This window comes from Curcuma longa, unplaced genomic scaffold, assembly GCF_044706935.1.
Source record: "Curcuma longa cultivar G26 ecotype Majalengka, Jawa Barat unplaced genomic scaffold, ITB_CL_G26_1.1 utg3290_np1212_1714210_RagTag, whole genome shotgun sequence".
Lineage (NCBI taxonomy): Eukaryota > Viridiplantae > Streptophyta > Magnoliopsida > Zingiberales > Zingiberaceae > Curcuma > Curcuma longa.
Window position 1 is genome coordinate 302465 of NW_027435602.1, and position 20462 is coordinate 322926.

Below are 20462 nucleotides of genomic sequence, written 5' to 3' on the forward strand. Positions count from 1 at the left end.
TTGCTCAGACCGCTTTCGATTGCTGAGATTGAAAGTCATCAAGCCATATTAATGTTTATCCTAACAGAAGCTCATCTCTGACTTAGGTCACCTTGACATCCATCTGGTTACCTGAAATGTTCGATCGGTTAAAAATCCTTTTTTATCACCCGAAAACTTATTTTTCCTTCCACACAAAGTTAGTTTAAAGTACAACATAAAATATTCAAGTATGTCTAATATATAGTCTACCTGACCTACTAGGTCTACTTGGTATTTAATCTACTTGACTTACTGAGACTTCTTACTTTTTTGGAGTTCATTCCTCCAAGATTTTCCTCTACCTAGAGTTCACTACTCTAGATTTTTTTTCCTTTATTTGGAGTTTACTCCAAAACTTCCTACTACCTAAAGTTCACTCCACTAGATTTTTCCCTTGCCAACCATCCAATTTCCCTTGGACCTGTTTGGACATTACAGCTACCTAGAATTCACTCCTCTAGGGTTTCTACACTTATCAAGCATCTGCCCCCCCCCCCCCCCCCCCCCCCCCCCTTTGACTTGTTTGGACTTCCCACCTTTCCTAACATCTGATCACTCTTAACATATTAGGACTTTTATCAACTACCAAGCATCTGATAACCGTTGATCTACTTGGACTTTTATCAACTTTCTAACTTTCGATCAACCTTGAACTTGCTTACATACTCAAACATATTATTAATCATAAAAACTTTAACATCTAGAGGTTGATTGTGCCAAACGATTGTTAGGCGGTTTCAACCCCAACCAAAAGCTTGAAAAGGAGGATTTCAAGGAGAATTTTGAACGTCAATTCTTTGAGATTTTGAGAGAAAGTGTTACTACATTCTAAATCAGAAAGTGTTACTACATTCTAAATCTTCAAAAGGTAATTCAAAGTGACTAAAAGCGATCAAAGTAAAGATTCATTATTGTAAAGTATTTTATTTACATTGTTCTTATTCTCTATAGTATCTTTATATTTGTTTGTGTTGCTTATAATGAACAAGTTTGTAAGAGATTTCTCTATCTCCGATCTAACAAGGAAAAACTATAGTGGTGATATCATTATGATGCGAGGTTGTAGAATAGGAACCAAGGGTTCCTAACCATGTAAAAATTAATCTGTTATACTTGTGTTGTTTTACTTATTGTGTTTATATTTTCATTATGTTTTAACTCTTTGTAGATGAGCACAACGAACAAAATCAAACAATTGAAGAGAATCACTATTCACCTCTTATAGCGATGTCATCGGTTCCAACAAACTACACCACTTACAATAAATTTATAGTAAGTTTTATGGTTGATTACTACAGACAACTATACCTTAGGTAACCGGTGAAGTCGAGTGGTAATTTGACTTAAGCTCAAGTCCTTCTAGGTTAACTTCTATGCTCACTTAGTTATAAGTTCACTCAACTCTCAGCTTACAGCAACTCTTCCGCCAATCTTTTCATCCCATTGATGAATTAAGCCATCTAACTCCCTTGCCATGTTATTCTTCTCACATACGTATTCTTCCGACAAATTCCTTATCCCTCAGATACATCAAACTCGTTAGCTCCCTACTTGCGTCAGCCTTGATGTCTACTTGCATCTTTTACTTTTCAAATGTAGCTACTAATAATGCTCCCCATCTTGTGATCTCTCAAATATCTCACATTACCTTTCTACAAACTAACTTGGACCTTAAGTCATTCGATACTTCATCTATATTCCTAAGTCCTTATATACTTAGTGTAACGACCCGGCCCCTCGGCCCCTTGGGCGGCCCAACTAGCGGCTCATTAGAGGCCCCCTTGGCGACCCCTATGTCGTTAATCGACGACCCTCGGCCGTGTCGTACTACTATATTTATGAATCCTGGTAGCCTGAGAAGCTCTAAGGATTCATAAACTCTAGTACTTATACTAGAGTTTAGCAAAAATCCACTGGCCAAGGGTGGAAAGTCCTATGAGTAACGACACAGCCGAGGATCGTCGGTTGACGACATAGGGGTCGCCAAGGGGGCCGCTAGTTGGGCCGCCCAAGGGGCCGAGGGGCCGGGTCGTTACACTTAGACATATAAATCAAATTATAATGGGATGTCTAACTTAAATTCTTTATCCAAACTTTAAAATTCATGATCAAACTACTCGGAGACTCCAATAGAAAATTTTAAATCATTAAAGCCTTGAGGAAGGAGAAAATATATATTTAAAAACAAACTAAAATTTCAGTAATAACCAAAGAGACAAAACAACTCTGTCAATAAGAAGTTACTGTTTTTAAAAAAAAATAAAATAAAATATTTAAGGTCGTAGAGCAATGAGAGACCGAGTCAACTTTTTTATTTCACTTACTCACACGTTGACCAATCTAATACGTGAAGAATCATTTAGTTTAACCACGAAAGGCTTTTTATGTACCTTTTTACGTATCCTTTACAGCTTGATCTTCAACCAAACAAAATAATGAAATCCTTGAGAATCAACACTCGTGGTAAAAATTTAAAAAGACATCCATTATCTTTATTATTATAAAAAGATATTTTATATTAAACAATATTAAAAAGACATCCTAAGATTAAACTGCTATACAATTTTAATATAGAATAGCTTCATATAAGCACCGGTAATATATTTTTCATGTTGCTTGCTTTGTGCTGCTGCTGCTCCTGGCGTTGGCATAATCAATCTTCCACATAGACCCAACACTGCTATCGCAAGTGAAGATCTCTGGACCTTTTTTGAGCAGTAAAATCTAATAACATGTCGATCAAACATGTTATGTTATAGATCAAAATGAATATAACATGCTCCGGTGCAGCGGCAAAAGCTCTACTCAATTTCTATCGAGTCTCAATTTGGATACACTGATGGCTGCATTTCTCTCAATGGAAGATTGTCTTAAAAATACTGAACTGATGAGCCGGCATCTAAAGATCAAAGTCTCAATTTCGGTACATCAACGGATGCATTTTCCTCGATGGAAGATTGCTTCCTGATTTACCTTGATGACGGATGGAACTTCCGTAGAACCAAACCGATCACTCCAGAATTAATCAACATAAACTGGATATCTAACACCAACTAAAAAAATTGAATATAACATCAACTGTGTAAACCAACTACGAATCATTTTCATCCAACGTTTCTAATTGACTCAAAATAGGGCATCAAATTATGACTAACAAAATAACGAGCTCAATACAGAAGTTTAATTCATGTAGCCGATTCTAACTATATAATGGGATCAATACTCGATGTGAGATGGTCAAAGAAAAAAAAACACATGTAAAATTTCTGCATACGGGTAACGTGTAGATCTTATATGAAGAATGGAGTTGCCCTTACATTTATCCTCAAGAAGATGCACACAATACTACAACGGTTGTCCTGGATTACTGCTTCAAATTATAGTTAGAAAAAAAAAAGTTTCAGAAATGAAAAGAGAGAGCATTTGCAACCAGCCATCTTATGAAATTTAGAAGCAATTCAAACAGACAGTACAGTATCACATTTATGTAGTTAGTCATGCAACAATATATTCAGGCAAAAAATAACTGGATAAAGAATCTTCTCATTTTGCAAGGACGACCAGTTTCCTGCTAACCAGAGTAAAGATGATATCATTTGCAACCAGTTTAACATAGCAATATAAGTGAAGTATCCAGTATCACCAGATAGCAGAAAGCATCATTGATTTATAGAAGGAACCTAATGGTTCATTTTGTGATCAGCATACAATTCCACTCCACCAGGACTGATCAAGTTTTAACTGATATGTTGGTATTCAATCATTTCATCTCCTGGAAATATGCAGTATCTAAATGCAAACGAAACAAATCATAATGAACCTTGTGAGAAAATCACTAATGTTAAAGTGAGATTCATATATCTGATTGCATTGGCTTTAATCTTGTGCCATACAACGGTTTTTATTCTGAGCAAAACAAATATTGCTCGAGTAATCCTTAGATTTTATAATTTCCATGATTACATCCCTGAAATAGGGACCATGCTGAAGGATTGTAAATTAGCAAACAATTGGAATCCTTAATAGTTAACAATCAAGGAAAAATACTGAATTAATCAATCAGGAGAAAATTGAGAAACATATTGTTGAAAGATGCAAAATAAAAAATAAAGTATCACTATCGAGTTAATTAGAAAACAAGATCTGAGAGGCTCAAATAACTTGAGAATGCATTCTGAGTAACTAAGAGTACAAAGCACACTGACTATGAGATTTCCATTTCTTAAGGAGAGAATCATGGATATTTCCCTTACCAATTTTCACTAAACTCTGCCTCAGCTTGGACAGAGTCGACGAGTTCAACTTAATACCTCTATCAATCATATCCTCAGCATATTTACAGGCTTCAGGAAGCATGTCCGCGTCCCGCAATTTTAAGACTAACATATTTCCAGACTCCTCCAATGAAGGTAAGCCATTCTCAGCCATAATCTTCCAGACCTTCAAGGCCATATCGTAATATGATAAATTTCCGAGGCCAACATTCATCAAAGAAACACAATTACCTTCTGTTGGATAACATTCATTCTTAACCATCTCAGTGAATATAGTAGCAACCTCGTTTAGCTTCTTTTCCTTGATTAAGTACTGAAGCAAGACATTATAAGTATGTGAGTCCGGGAATGCGCCATAATTTGTCATGTCGTCAAAGAACCTGAGTGCCACATCAGTCTGATTGTTGGAACATAGCAGTGAGATCATTGAGTTATACATGGAGATATCAGGATAACATTCATTCCGTCCTATGAGCGCCTCCCAGATATTTAATGCTTCACGAGCATAATTTTTCTCAATGAGCACTTTGATGGCATTGCGAAAAAACTTCATCCCTGGAAAACACCTCTTTTGCTTCATCTTCTCTAAAAACGTGATGGATTCATGAAGATTATGAGAGCCAGACCGCACGAGGATAGTGAGAAAGGAGTCATAGGCCTGGACGTTGGCTGGATCCCAACCGACGGTTGTAATCATATCGTCGAACACCTCGCGAGCAGAACGGTGATCAACGTCAGCTTCACAGCCCTCAAGGAGGATTGCAAAAGAGTCGACGTCAGGGGTCACGGACTTGCGAGCACGGTCGAAGAAGAGACGGGCTGTGGCGACGCGGCCACCGTGGCAGACGGCAGAGAGGAGAGAGTTGAGGGCGGCGGTGTCCCTGGGCACGCCGTAGAGGCGCATGGTATCGAACGCGGAGAGGGCGTCATCGGGACGTCCAGCAGCGCAGAAGGAAGAGAAAATGGAGGCGAATGTGGCAAGTGAGAGAAGGCCCTCGGATTGCATAGAGCGGACAGCGCTCCACATGGCGTCGAAGAGGAGATTCTTGCCGAGGAGGTCGACCACAAGGTTCCACGCGTAGGGTGAGTGTTGGTCGCTGAGGTAGCGGGATCCCGCCCAGCGGAAGAAGGCGACGGCGGCACCCGGCTGGGAGTAAGAGAGCTTGAGAACGGCCTCCACGTCCTGCGAGGAGACGCGGACGCCAGCGTCGTCGAGGGCGCGATCGACGGAGGAAGGGTTGGAGGAGGCGAGCATCTCGCAGAGAAAACGAGTCTTAGGGTTCAAATCGGGGCCAGCGTCGAGGTAGGAAGGGAAGGAAGGCCGTGGCGGCGATCTGCGATGATGAGCTTCGACTCCTCCGTGCCTCTTGCCGGATTCGGGACGGTAAATCTCAGGCGCCGCCGGGCGCTTCGACATGGCTGTCCTCCCCTCGGCGCTCGCCTCTTTTCTCTACCCTCCCCTCTCGGTCTTGACAAAGGAGTCAGTGCTGGCCTTGGGACAGGGTCTTGGACTGGAATCCGATCAACAAAACAGACCCGATCCGATCTCAATTTTTTTTTTTCAGTTTATTAACATTTTCTTTAAATGCCACTGTATATACTTACTTTTAGTTTATTATTATCCCATTAAAGTCCTATTTCATTTAATGTCCCACCACTAAAGTCTTTCATTCCCAACATACCTGTAACGACTTTTAAAAGTAAAAATAAATAATAAATAATTGAGTGCTTAAATATGATTTGTAAAAATGATTTAATATATTTAATAAAACAATTAAAAGAAAAGTATAATATAATATATTCAAAACTCTTACCTAATTTAACATTAAACTCATTTTAATAAAAAAAACGTAATCCATATATAACAGAGCTAAGATAAATTAACAAATATTTATTTTTTTAAATATTATTGCTGAGATAAATGTCAAATTATTATGCTTGATAATTGATAATAATCATCCAACCATGAACCCTATTTAAAGGCTATATAAAGTTTTGAGAGCTTGTAATGGTGGAAACTTTTACTTATTTTTTAATCTTTTGAGTTTTATTTTATTGTATTTATAGGCTTAACTTAAAGTTTTACTTTGTTCTTAATATTGTCAAATGATTTGTGTAAGGGATTTCTTCACCGCTAAAAAAGGAACTCAAGAAGAAAACTAATGAGTTGTTGAGAGTGATAGTTTATAGGTATGGAGTAGGAATAAGAATTTGGAGCCTTATAACCAACCATGTTAATGTTTGTATTCTTAGTTATGTTTATTTTCATTTCACTAATTGTATTTTATTAACCTTATTAAGGTATAGTAGATAGAGTTATATTTATAGGTTAAATAATATCCACCCTTCCTCAAAGATATCGCTTTCCTAGTTTTTAAGAATATAAATGAACTAAATATTCATGAATTTTAATTTGATAAGAGTGTGAATCTTAATTATGAAATTATTAATAATTTTTTATAATATCCATTCTTTAATATGTTCATTAAATGCCTTTGATAGTAATCCCTTATACTCAGTTTACTGAGGATGAATTCAAAAATAAAAAAAATCACTAAGGAAGGATGAACTACAATTAATCACAATGCAAGAGAATATTAATTGGATTTCATCAAAATTCAAATAAGTGATCATGTTCCTTTTCTTTTATGTAAAAAGGTGGAATCCGTCGCCTTAACGGCTTCATACGATCGGCTCCACGACCATTTGTGAGGAGATAAATCAGGAAACTGCAGTTGATCACGATACAGGAGGGTATTGCTTGGCTTCGTCAGGATTTAAATCCTTGTATTCTTCTGCAACTCTACTGCGTCGTAACCAACTCAGCTATGTCCCGGGGGCAAGTGATCATGTTCCTGACTCATAGAACTTGTGTGTTCCGATTCAATTTTTGAAGTATAATTGAATTGATTATTAAAAGATAGATTTATTGTAATGTATAATAATTGAATCTTAATAAAATTGATTTTTTTTTGTAATAATTAATTATAACTTATCGATTTACTTCTTTATATATAATTATGAAATCGATACCATAGAACTGGAGTGTAGATACCTGTTGTGTGTTTCTGTTCAATAAAAGTGTAAGTGTCCAGGTATTTCCTAATTCACATTTACGCAGAATCAGAGTCGATGAAAAGAAGGGTAAAAAAGTGGGGCTGCTTGTTTGGTAAGAAAAGATCGTATTGCATTCTCCCGCCAAACCATTCATCTATGTTGTTTACTATTTATAAATTTAAACTCTTTGTTTTCTTTTTTTATTTTGGCGGAGTCGGCGGACTAAAAGTGGGGAAGTGGGAAGTGCGGCGAGATCGAGAACCCCAAGGTCGGGAGTTAGGTCGAGAAGGGTCGGGCGGTAGGCGGCAGGCGGAGGCACGAGATATGGAAGGCAGTTCTCCAGACGGTGGTCTCAGCTTCCAGCTAGGGCACGTCAACTTGTGCCCCTTCCCAGGATTCTCCTCCTCTGCCGACTCGCCTCCCCGCTTCGAGAAGATTTTGGAGGGCGAGTGTGTTGAGGACGTCCCTGTCGCTGACGTGGAGGAGGAAGGCGAGGACAGGGATCGCATTCTCAGCCAAGACTTCTTCTGGTAAGCGATCGAAATTTCCTGTTTCAGATTAATTGACGATTCTTGTTCTTCGTTGAGTGTACATGTATTTTGTTCGTTTTTTAGTACTCCAGATTACATCACACCGGATGCCCAACAGATTGACAACTGGTTTCAGTTCGATAAGGTGAACTGGAGGCCTATTTCTTCTTATTTTGGATTTTGGTGATTATTAACCTTCGCGTATTCGTTTTTAAAGTTGGGTTCCACGCAGGAGAACATTCCTTGCCCAAAATCGCCGGAAAAGACAACGAATAGCAGGAACAAACGTCATAAAAGTGGTATTCTTTTTTTGAATTTTCTTGTAAAAGTGGTATGCTTGGTAGTTTTAAGGTTTTCTTTTTGTGCAATTTCTCTTTTTTCCAGTAAATTATTAGTTCGTTATCTGATCGAGCAAAAGCAGCCTATGATATAGCTCGTGCAAGTTTACTCTTATTTGCGTTGCTAATCAAGCTTTTTTCTGGCACTCTTTAACCTTTTTCATTGACCATAGATTTGATTGTCAGTGATCCAAAGATTTTTTCTCTATTGCCGTTCTATATTTTGTATGTTACAACTATTGTGACCCCTAAATACGATGGGCCCTATAAAGAATTTAAGTTATAAAATAAATTTCACATCCAACAAATTTTTAGCCTTCTTTTAACTGTGGAGGAGGAAAATCTGTTACTTTGATTTTTGTAAAGTAAGCAGAAAAATATTAGGAAATATGACCTTTTCCATTATTTATTTATTAGTGTAAATTAAATTTTAAATAAAGAGGACTAGCCTCTAACCCTAGACTTAGCCTATGATTTATGTATATATATACTGCACAATGATAATAAAATAGACATCTCAATTCCTTTATTGCTTATTCGTCTATTATTTTTATCATGGTATCAATGCCTACTCTAATCGTCTTTCCAAACCATAGCCGTCGCTTCAAACCTAACCTCCTCTTCGACCCTTGCTTACCATCATTGCGAGCAAACATTTATTTACTCAATCAGTAAAACACCAACAATGTCACTTCAATCGTGGATTCATCCAATCTATATTTCATCCATCATTCAGATCAACTCGGCAACCAACAAGAACATCACAACAACAACAACATGAATTTCAACAGATTACAAATAATGTAGTAGATTTCCCTCAATCTACACATCGACTTCATCCACAGGACAATAGCAAAACAAGCTAAATTTCAGATCTGGTAAATGTCTTCCAATGATTTTCCACAGAGCAACTTCAACAACTTCCTCGTGCTTTATCAATGCTGGTAATAAAAATACTTATGCAAGTGTGACATGTCTATCTCCTTTTCCCGATGCTTTGATTAATTTTGTATTCACTAAGCTTTGAATTTTGGATAGTGGAGTCACCGATCATATCACCTTTATTAATTTACCTATTATTAATTTACCAACTGGACCTATAGCTTCAATCACTTCAACTAGCACTATACCTTTCAATTCTGATATTATTTTAGATGATATTCTGTATGTTCCTAATTTTCACTTAAATCTGATTTCTGGGAGCAAAATTACCACTACCCTAAAGTGTTGTGTCATTTTCCCCTCACTTTTTGTATCATATGAGACTTGGCTACACGAAAGATAATTGGCTTGGGTAAACAACAAGATGGTCTCTATTATATGCCTCCGTTGCAAAGAACACCAACCTGTTATCAAGCTTCATATCATTCCAATTTGTGGCATATGTGTCTTGGACATCCATCACCATTTCATCTTAAATTAGCTTCTTCATTGTTATCTTCAAATTCTTATGATAATAATTGTACTATTTGTCCCATGGCAAAACAAACAAGGCTTCCATTTTCATAAAGCTCCATATCAACTCATGCTCTGTTCAATTTATTGCATTGTGCTATCTGGGTCCTCATAAAGTACCCACACACTCAAGGGAACAATTCTTACCATTGTAGATTATTTTGCAAGATGCACATGGATATACCTTATGCAACACAAGTCTAAAACCCAAAATATTTTAAAATCTTTCATTGGTTTTGTCCATACTCAATTCCTGCACATGTCAAAGCAATTAGAGTAGACAATGGTCTTGAATTCCTATCTATGAGATTATTAAAAAAAATTTCATGGCATTTAATACCAACACACTTATGCTTACACTTCACAAAAAAATGGAATTGTTAAAAGGAAGCATTGTCACATTCTAATTGTAGCACGAACATTGCTTTTTTAATCTCATTACCTTTGCATTTTGGGGTAAGTGTGTTTTAACTACAGTTTATCTCATTAATCGGTTACTATACTCATTGCTCTCTAATAAAGCACTTTTTGAAATTCTATGCAACTGTCCACCCTCACTTGATCATTTGAAGGGTTTTGGTTGTCTATGCTATGCAACCGTTGTATACCCAATTTATAAAATTGAATAACATGCCAAACATTATACCTTTGCTGGATATCTGACTGGACAAAAAGGAACAAGCTATTTGATATGAAAATTGAGAATTTTTTTGTTACTTCTGATGTGAAGTTCCATGAAACTATCTTCCCTTTTTCATTCACCTTAACCCCATAAATTCTAATTTTATAGTGCCCAATTTTCTTTTTAAGACCACAAAAACATGACTTGTCATGTCATCATTTCCTTCTATCACTCATTCTCACCAACTGGAGCAAACAAAAACAACTAATACACATGAAGCCATCTCTTCCACATATATGCAAACCACACTTGGTGTTCCTTCTAACACTATGCATCCTTCCATGTCCATACTAGAAGCCAAAACTACACCACAACTTTCAAACACTTCTTTTGAACTAACCACTATTGTCATTCCACCTCCAAGATAATCAACACGACTTAAACAACCTCTAGTGTGGCATAAAGACTTCCTAATATCATCTCAAGCTAATCAATCTACCTTGACACCAAGTTCTATAACAAACACTCGAGATCCACTCTCCAACTTTCTTTCCTTTTCACATTTTTCATCTTCCCATTTTGCTTTTCTAGTTGCTATCACAAATCACACCGAACCCAAAACATACACTTAGGCTGTCCTTGATCCACATTAGCTATGAATACAGAATAAGGAAGCATTACAACTCAATGGAACTTCGTCCCTCTACCCATCAACCATAAATTGATCAGTTGCAAATGGGTTTACAAAATCAAATATAAGTTTGGTGGCACCATTGAGCGCTTTAAGGCTCATCTTGTTGCTAAGTGATACAATCAAGTTGAAGGTGTTGATTATCAATAAACATTTTCACCAATAGCCAAGCTTACAACACTTCGATGTCTTCTTATTGTTGCTGTTTCTTGCAATTGGTGCATCCACCAATTGGATGTTTAAAATGCCTTCCTCCATGGAGATTTACATGAAGTTGTCTATATGGAACCTCCACCCGGTCTTCGTCGACTGGGGGAGAATATAGAATGTCGACTCAACAAGTCTCTTTATAGACTTAAACAAGTATTAAGAAATTAGTTTTCTACATTTTTAAATACTATTCTAAAGGCCGGTTATCAACAATCAAAGACTAATTATTCACTTTTCACCAAGACTCAAGGTACTTTTTTTTACAACAATTCTCAATATGTTGATGACATACTCCTCATAGGAAATGATTCAAATGAAATGAAACGTCTCAAAGGATTTCTTGGAAACTTGAAGCACATTTTGGGTATTGAATTCTCTTGCTCCAAGAAAAGTATTTTATATCACAAAGAAAATATGCATTGGACATTCTGCAAGATTCAAGGCTCCTAGGTGCTTGTCTCGATAATTTTCCAATAGAGCAAAATTTGAAACTCATTTCCTTTGATGGAGCATTGCTAAATGATCCAACAAAGTACAGAAGACTAGTTGGTAGATTGATTTATTTGATACTGACCAGACCAGGCATAGTCTACTCAATTTGCACATTGAGTCCATTCATGCAAGAGCCTAGAGAGTATCTCAATGAGATGCTACTATTTGAATTCTTAAATATATCAAAGGTGCCCCTGGTCAGTGATTATTATTATTTTTTTATAATAATTTGACTTTGAAAGCATTTTGTGATTCAAATTGGGGAGGTTGTCATGCCACAAGAAGATCAGTTATGGTATGTTACATTTTCTTTAGAGATTCTCTCATATCATGGAAATCCAAGAAGCAAGCTAGTGCCTCTAAATCATCAGCTGAGCCTGAATATTGAGCCATGACTAACAAACGTTTGGAGCTAACTTGATTGCATTATACTAGATGACTTAAAGATGCCTTAAACAACTCCTATGCCATTGTTTTGTGACAATCAGGCAGCTTTACACACTGCGGTGAATCTTATCTTTCATGATTGAACTTTTTTTTGTACCTTCACACTCATAGCTAGTTGATGTATTTCCAAAGACTTAGGAAAGGATCAGTTTGTGAATCTGTGGAACAAGTTGGGACTTCATGGCATTCACTCTTCAACATGAGGGGGGGTATTAGGAAATATCTTATATTGATATTTTCCATTATTTATTTATTAGTGTAAATTAAATTCTAAATAAATAGGGTTAATCTCTAACCCTAGACTTAGTCTATGATTTATGTATATACATACTGCACAATGATAATAAAACAAACATCTCAATTCCTTTATTCTAAGAAATCAGCTAAAAGCTTGTAGTGTAACACTGTTTGTAAAAATTCACAGCAGGAGACATTTCCTTAAGAAACATTCGAGGTATCAAGATAAATTGTCATCCAAGCAGTAGTCCTTACTTCTTTCAAACAAATTTTTAAACGTATTTCAGTGACTCATAGTAGTTGAAAGCACTATGATAAGTCAAATGAAGTCCCATCTACAAATATATGCCTATATAGAGCTATGTAATAATTTTGTGTTCCTTCTTTCAGAATTCTCTCCTAAGAAACCCCTCTATGTCAATGTTCCAAGCCATCAAACTGTGGAGATTCAGTTAAATTACTGTGATTCTGATATAAATATGAATAACAAATCAGTTCAAACTGGACAACAGAAGAAGAGAAGTTATGTTTCTCAGTCAGCAATTGCTTTGCGGAGTAGAGTCACACCACCACCCTGCATCAGGAATCCATATATGAAGGAAACATCATCAAAGGTTCTAGATATTTTTGGTGACAGAAGATTTAAATCCACAGGTTCGCCTTCTCTTGGTTTCTGGTTTTGAATTTCAATATCCCTAGGTGTTTCTTTTATTAGTTATGTCTGTAATTTTCATTTTCACAAGAACAGAATGTTTGTTCTATGTTGTGAGTTTCATTGATCTATAATTTCTATAGTTGGCATCTAAAATCATTATATCATTGGGCCTGTTATCTCTGACATGAAAATAGAAGATGCAATTAACCTGCTTCTATATGTTTGACTTGTATCCAATACTATCCTGCTTCTATATATTTGACTTATATCCAATACTATCCTGCTTCTATATATTTGACTTATATTCAATACTATCCTGCTTCTATATGTTTGATTTATATTCAATACTATTTAGTATATACATTAAATGCAAGCATAATTCATCGGCCCAAGTTAGTCATATCATGACACATTAATGATAAGTATTTTAGATACTCATCAACAGGATTTTGATTTAATTGGTAAAATAAATGATTGAGTATTTTATATAAAGTATTTATCAAAGGCTGTTACGCAATATATTTCTTTTTGATTCCATGTGGCACATGCTTGTAATTTTCCATATGGTCATGAATGCACAATGCATATGTATATTCTGTTGCTAATTGTTAAGGTTGTTTTCTTGAATTTCACTATGCTATTTTGTGTAGTCTCCTTAATTGGTGGAGATGGCCTTTCACGATATCACACTGATTTTCATGAAATTGAGGTATGAAATGAAAACATATCAACCCCATTATAATGGTGGATTTCTTAATTCTTTTTCATAATACTTCCTAGACTTTATTGCTTGCAAATTATATTAAACATGTGTTACATTATTCTCCAGCAAATTGGTTGTGGGAACTTTAGCCATGTGTTCAAGGTTCTCAAAAGAATAGATGGTTGCTTGTATGCGGTGAAGCAAAGCATCAGGCAATTGCATCATGACATGGAAAGGTTTGCTTTAAGTTTTTGTTATTTGCTTGCAGAAAAGATTGTCTAAATTTGCATTTTTAAACTATAATGTTCAGGAGATGTGCTTTGATGGAAGTTCAAGCTCTTGCGGCCTTAGGTATACTCATTTCTAAGAAGCCAGTTTTTTTTTTTCTTGATCCCACTGTTGACTATATACTGTTTTTAAATTTTAGGATCACATGAGAATGTAGTTGGATATTACACTTCTTGGTTTGAAAATGAACGACTGTATATTCAGATGGAACTCTGTGATCGAAGTCTTTCCATAAATCAAGGTCAGAGTATCAAGAGTGAAGAAGCCTTCAAAATAATATATCAGGTCCTTTAAATCTTGTAATGACTATTACTCCATACTAGTTGGCAAATTGCTTTTGCAGCACATAATTGATTGTCTTATTTGAGAGTAAGCTCTTTGTGCATACTAGAATCTAATGTGAAGAATGACGGATAACATGTCATGCATTTTGAATCAACTAAAGTAATGTTATAATGACAGAAATCTCTTTAATGTAATTAAGATATTTACTGAAAGCAGCGACTGAGGTGTCATAGTAGAAGCAAAACTAATTTAATTGGGAACTTTTTGACTGTACAAGCAGTTGATCAGGTTGTTAATATATTCATGTCAGTGATGGGAATGAACTAAGAAGTGCTACCCTTCTTATTGGCTGTTAATCTTGATAGTGATAACTGATAATAGAAGTTGCAAGACCAAGTGTGGCTAAAAGTTTTGAAATTTGTTGCATTGCTACCAAAATATCATCAATCTTAACTATTGTGATAAAATATGATACAAATGTTTCTTGAACCTGTACACAAGTTTATGTTGAAATGTTTATCTGTCACCTTTTGTTTTAAATGAAACAATTACAAGATTGGGGTTCCTTGGTTTATGATGGTTTAAGAAAACATGGGTTTACGTGTGTATAGTTCATGTATGGCCCTACAACATACAATGAGGGATAACTTAAAACATGTAAATAAGATCTGTTCTTTAGAGAGTTTTAGCGGTTTATCCTAATGGACATATGACATTAGGCCTTAAGTGCATGAAAGATTCTATTAGGTTCAACTCCAGTCAGCACGCAGACCTTGTGGTGAATAAAGTTATTCACTACTCTAACTCAATAATTGTTTTCCTAATTTTACAGATGGCTAAGGCACTGCACTTTATGCATGAAAAAGGAATAGCCCACCTGGATGTCAAACCCGAGAATATTTATTTTAAAGAGGGCATTTATAAACTTGGTGATTTTGGTTGTGCAACACTCATAGACAAGAGTCTGCTTGTTGAAGAAGGTGATTCACGTTACATGCCTCCAGAGATGTTAAATGACAAGTATGAGCATCTTGATAAGGTGGATATCTTCTCCTTGGGAGCATCTGTCTATGAACTTGTGAAGGGTTCCCCTTTGCCTGACTCTGGTCCCCAGTTCTCCAACCTTAGAGAGGGCAAAATCCCTTTGCTTCCAGGATACACCATTCAGTTTCAAACAGTGCTTAAGGTACTTAACCAAGGTTCTATATGAACAAGTTGAATTCTCATTTTGAATCAACCTTTCAAACTTTTCCTGCAGATGATAAATTAACGAGTAAAGCTTGTAGCTCAGGATAGATTATCATAAACTTTTCAGGAGATTATCTTTTCAGTGTTTATGTTAATGTCATTGTGAAAGATGAATCTGTCTTCTTGGTCTTTTCAATGCTTCAGTTTTCTAATAGGGTCACTTGATTATGCCTTCACCCTTCATACAACCATACATTTTTTTTAAATTATTGGCAATTTAAGTTTGCTTTGTGGCTAATGATTTGCTAAGTGAATGAAAACTTCTTCAATGATATTAGCAATATTAGTCTGTCTTCTGATCATTTGTTAACTAGATTTTTGTTTAATTTTTTAACTCATCATGTATTAACTAGATTTGTTTAAATTACTTTTTGCTTATACACCATAAATTTTACTTCCAAGTGGAAATATCCCATTAAGAAAGTCTGCCAGCTTCTACTGAGCCCCACAATATAGTGTGTGCTAAAGTAAAAATTATTTATTGACTCATTTACTCTGGAGCACAGGACTCATTCCTAACAAAAGAAATTGTTGTTTATAGTGATGTGCCATCAACTGATGGCGTTCCCTGAATTTGTGCAGGCTATGATGGATCCTGATCCTTTGAAACGGCCATCAGCAAAAGAGATACTAGAACATCCTGCATTTGAGAAGCCAAAGGTGTTGCCCTTGAAGCACTCTTCTTCTAGGCAGTCCTGTTCTAGGCTAACCAAACTCCGGTAGTGGTTGGATTCGAGTGACCTGGAAGAAACTGTTGCATCAGGTAAAGGTGTGGTAGTCGAGCTCTCAGTAATGGCAAGCAGAAATTTTGCATTTTCGTATCACGCAGAAAAAGAAATGATGCACAACTTTTGTATAAATATGTTGCAGGCGTTTTGCCTTGCGAAGATGATGCATCCTTGTCTTCCTCGTGGGGTTCTGTAAACTCTATCATTTTACCTGATTAAGCCCAGCATTTTCATCTTGAGGATGAATGCTTCTCTAACTTCAGCAATTGCTTGTCTAATTGTTGCAGGATTGTTTTGTTTTTGAAGAAACACTTTCGTAATAGGGTTTAATAGTCAATGTATTATCAAATATTTTTACAATCATTGTTTGTTTGATTTTTTCAAAATAAAAGGATTTTCTAAAAGTGCTTCTCAAAATATGAAAAATAAATAAAGCTTTTAATGAATGAAATAACTTTGCCACTCGAGGGTTATGCCCACGGAGGCATAAATAAAGCTTTTAAGCTCATTGCTACTTTAGTTTGATATCCGAAACTCAGGAAGAATGGGAGGTTAATGTAAATTTTTATACAAATTGATGTTTTGAAAAACAATGTAGATTTGATGCAGGCACTACAATACTATATAATTTTTCGATTGAGTCCATGAGACTTTGAGATTTATAAATTGTCCCCGGGGCAATGTAATGGACCGGCCACCCCCAGAGATTGAGTCCATGAGACTGACTGAGATTATCATTTGTCCCCGGGGCAATGGTGCAACGGTAGGACATCCGGGTTATCTTGCCTTATCTCTACGGCGTATTTAAGACTTTTCCTCCAAATCGCAATCAAAGGATGCTGGACATCTGGATTGGCCGCCGTATGTGCTTACCTATTTATCCTGGTGGTCGGTGGGAAATTGGGACCGGGCCGACCACAGGGATTATGAGACTGATTGGGATTTATCATTTTTTTTTATGTATGATGATGTTGGCTTATATACAGTTTTTCGATTTATCTTTTCATAAATTATTAGAGTCGATCGTATCAATTACGTGGAGTCAACATAAATTTCTTATTTTTATGTACATAAGATATTCTTAATTTGAATCATGATTAAAACACAGGTTCAATTATCTACCAACATTAACAACTTAAAGATTGGTCTTAAGTTGAAAGTTTGCAATTCAATGTCATGAATCCGGCCCTAACTCTAAGGCTAAGCTCGATCTGTTCTATGAAAGTGGGTAAGGCGAAGTCAGGCGGTGGGGCAATTCATTTGGCTTTGACACCATGTTGGATTCAAATATATTGAATGAAATATTCTAACTAAAGGGCAGCCCGGTACACGAAGCGCCCGTCATGCGGAGTCCGGGGAATGGAATATTCTAACTGTATTACTAAAATAGAAAATTCACAAACTCAACGTGTACATGCATCAAATACATATGATATAGATGCTAGCTAGACATTTTCTTTTATAGACATAATATCACATGAACAATTCTACTGAAAACCAAGCCTATCCATAAATATGTGAAAATAATTTTAGAAGAGAATAGTTCTATCTAGCAAATCGATTGTATCAATTACCAGTAGTCATCGCAGGAGCATGACCCTCTTTCAAAACAATGGAATCGGTTCGCATCTCTAACAACTAGTCTTCTATTTGTCACCTTGGAAATAAGTTTCACTGCTAAATGACAATCATCACACATCCTAAGGTTCTTCATCACATAGATTGTTGCCCCAACCGGCATGTGAAGTAGTCCAAAGGAAATAGCTAGCTTCTCACTATGATACCTAAGATACTCTTCTTTCTGTTCATCCTCGACATCGTGAAGTACACTGATAATGTTTGGAACATATCCAATCAGCTTTATTTCTGACATAAGTTCGACTACTTTCTTAGTAATCTGCTTCATTGCCGGGTGGTTCGTATCTTTTGAAACAAATACATGGGTCTCATTTCCTACCTGTATCCAGCTGATCCCTGGTTCTTTCTTGATGTTTCTTTTTCTCATAAGCTTACGGATCTTTGCAACACCATCCCACCTTCTTGCTTTTGAGTACATGTTGGACAGCAAAATGTATGTCCCTACATCACCAGGATCCCTTTGGAGAATCCACTCAGCAATTTTATAACCAAGACTCTGATTCCCGGCTACCTGACAAGCACTGAGAAGAGTTCTCCATGCCACAATGTCCCACTCTGTGATTGTGTTTCTCATGAATCTGTCAGCCTCTTCTAACTGCCCAGCTCGACACAGGAGACCAACCATGCATGTATAATGCTCTTTCTCTGGCACTATGCCCAAATCCCTCATTAGTTTCAGGTAATAGAATCCTTGATCTACTAATCCCAAATGTGCACATGCTGAAAGCACCCCAACAAAAGTCACATGAGTTGGCATCTCTAGCATATTATGAAAAGTTTCCAACGCTTCCTTAGCATACCCAAAATGGGAGTAAGAGTTTATGATTGAATTCCAAGAAATGATATCTCGGTGATGCATGTATGTGAATGTTCTGATTGCATCATCAATGCTACCACTCTTAGAGTACATGTTAACTAATGCATTGCCAACACTCACATAAGCCTTGTATCCTGTTTTCTCAACATGGCCATTTAGTGCATCACCACTTCTCAAAGCTGACAAGCCTGCGCAAGAATTCAGCGCAACAGCATATGTCAACTCATTAGGTTGAACACCATCAGTTATCATATGAATGAATAACTTGAGGGCTTCTTCGAAGCAACCATTTTGCATGCACGCAGACATTACCGCTGTCCATGAAACAACATTCTTGCTTGGCAGCACACGGAAAGCAAGCAGAGCACTCTGTACAGACTTGCATTTTCCATACATGTCTACAATCGCACTGCAAATGAAGTCACTGTAGTCCATTCCTCTTCTCAAAACTTGACCATGAAACTGCTCCCCCAAGTTCAAGTACACTGAATCAGCACAAAGGCCAAGACCAGCGACATAGGAGACATGATCCCACTGGCCAACCTCCTCCACCATTAGACTCAATATATCTTTCGCTCCACTTAGCTGCCCATTAGTCAAGAACCCATTGATCATAGAATTGAAAGAGAAAATGTCGAAATCTGACCTACTCTCGAAGACACCGAGTGCACCTTGCATGTCTGAACATTTGGCATACATGTGAAGAAGTGAATTACGGACATAGGAGTATGAAGTCAACCCAGTTCTCAAGACGTAGGAATGGCATTGCCGACCCTCGTCGAGGGCTGAGATGTTAGCACAAGAAGCAAGGACCGTCGCGAAGATGTACTGATTCGGATGGAGATGCACCTCGGTGAAGACCATCCTTTTGAACACTGAGAGGGCTTGCTCAGGGAATCCAGCGTGCAAGTAACCTGCCATGAGCATGTTGAAGGAAACGATGTTTCGATCGAGCAATTCGTCGAATAGTCGATGGGCGTCGATTAGCTGACCGAAGTTAGCATAGAGGCCAATTAGATGATTGGCCTGTACGACGCCAAGAAGCGATGTTTTGAGAAGGCGCGCGTGGACGAAGATGGTTGAGAGAAAAACATTGGAGTCTGAGAAGGCTTCGACGAGATGAGGGTGAAATTGGCGAAGAGGTGAAGGCGCAGTCTGCACGAGAAGAGCGAGTCGGCGAGCAGACGGCCGGAGAGTTGACATGGGATGTGCAACTTGGGCGCCGTCTCTTGAGGCTGGAAGGCGGGAAGGAGAGGGATTCCGACGAGTATACAGCGAAGGTGGGTGCTTATAATCGAGAGCGCGAACATGACTTGAAGTTGATGCCGCGGCGGAGCATCAGCGGTCGGCCTTCCAAGCGTATGACAAAGAAATAAGAGTAAAACTCAACACCTTATTATTGTGAATTCTCCTAAAAAAAAAAAGTGAAATCTATCCTTGTGGAAGAAGATATTCTTCAGTTGTATCGAAATTCAAATCCTTATTTTTTTTTTATAAATTTACTTAATTATAATCAACTCAATTATGTCTCAAGAACTTATTATTATGAATTCAATAACAATCAAATTATTGAACATGTCTATGTAACTACCTTGTGTATTCACTTAGGCACACATCATCGTCCCCGAGGCAATAGTGCTACGGTAAGACATCTAAGTTGTCACCCAAGTACCTACGATTTGATCTTTAACTATGGCGTATTTACAGAAATTTTCTTCCAAATAGG

The 20462-nt window shown here is 37.0% G+C and overlaps 3 protein-coding genes across 3 annotated transcripts; 1 reads left to right on the plus strand and 2 right to left on the minus strand.

Annotated features, from left to right (window-relative positions):
• Positions 1–4107: 4107 nt before the first annotated feature.
• LOC141820424 (pentatricopeptide repeat-containing protein At5g15010, mitochondrial-like) lies at positions 4108–5749 on the minus strand. Its single transcript, XM_074707732.1, has one exon. The coding sequence runs from the start codon at positions 5710–5712 to the stop codon at positions 4204–4206; it is 1509 nt and encodes a 502-aa protein (XP_074563833.1). The 5' UTR covers positions 5713–5749; the 3' UTR covers positions 4108–4203.
• A 1912-nt stretch (positions 5750–7661) lies between these two features.
• LOC141820355 (wee1-like protein kinase) lies at positions 7662–16497 on the plus strand. Its single transcript, XM_074707649.1, has 10 exons — positions 7662–7882; positions 7967–8027; positions 8115–8181; positions 12765–13028; positions 13680–13738; positions 13859–13968; positions 14043–14083; positions 14160–14305; positions 15138–15491; positions 16136–16497. The coding sequence occupies exons 1-10, from the start codon at positions 7677–7679 to the stop codon at positions 16274–16276; spliced, it is 1449 nt and encodes a 482-aa protein (XP_074563750.1). The 5' UTR covers positions 7662–7676; the 3' UTR covers positions 16277–16497.
• A 1354-nt stretch (positions 16498–17851) lies between these two features.
• Positions 17852–19939, minus strand: LOC141820353 (pentatricopeptide repeat-containing protein At5g39680). Its single transcript, XM_074707647.1, has one exon. The coding sequence runs from the start codon at positions 19937–19939 to the stop codon at positions 17852–17854; it is 2088 nt and encodes a 695-aa protein (XP_074563748.1).
• Between the last annotated feature and the right edge of the window lie 523 nt (positions 19940–20462).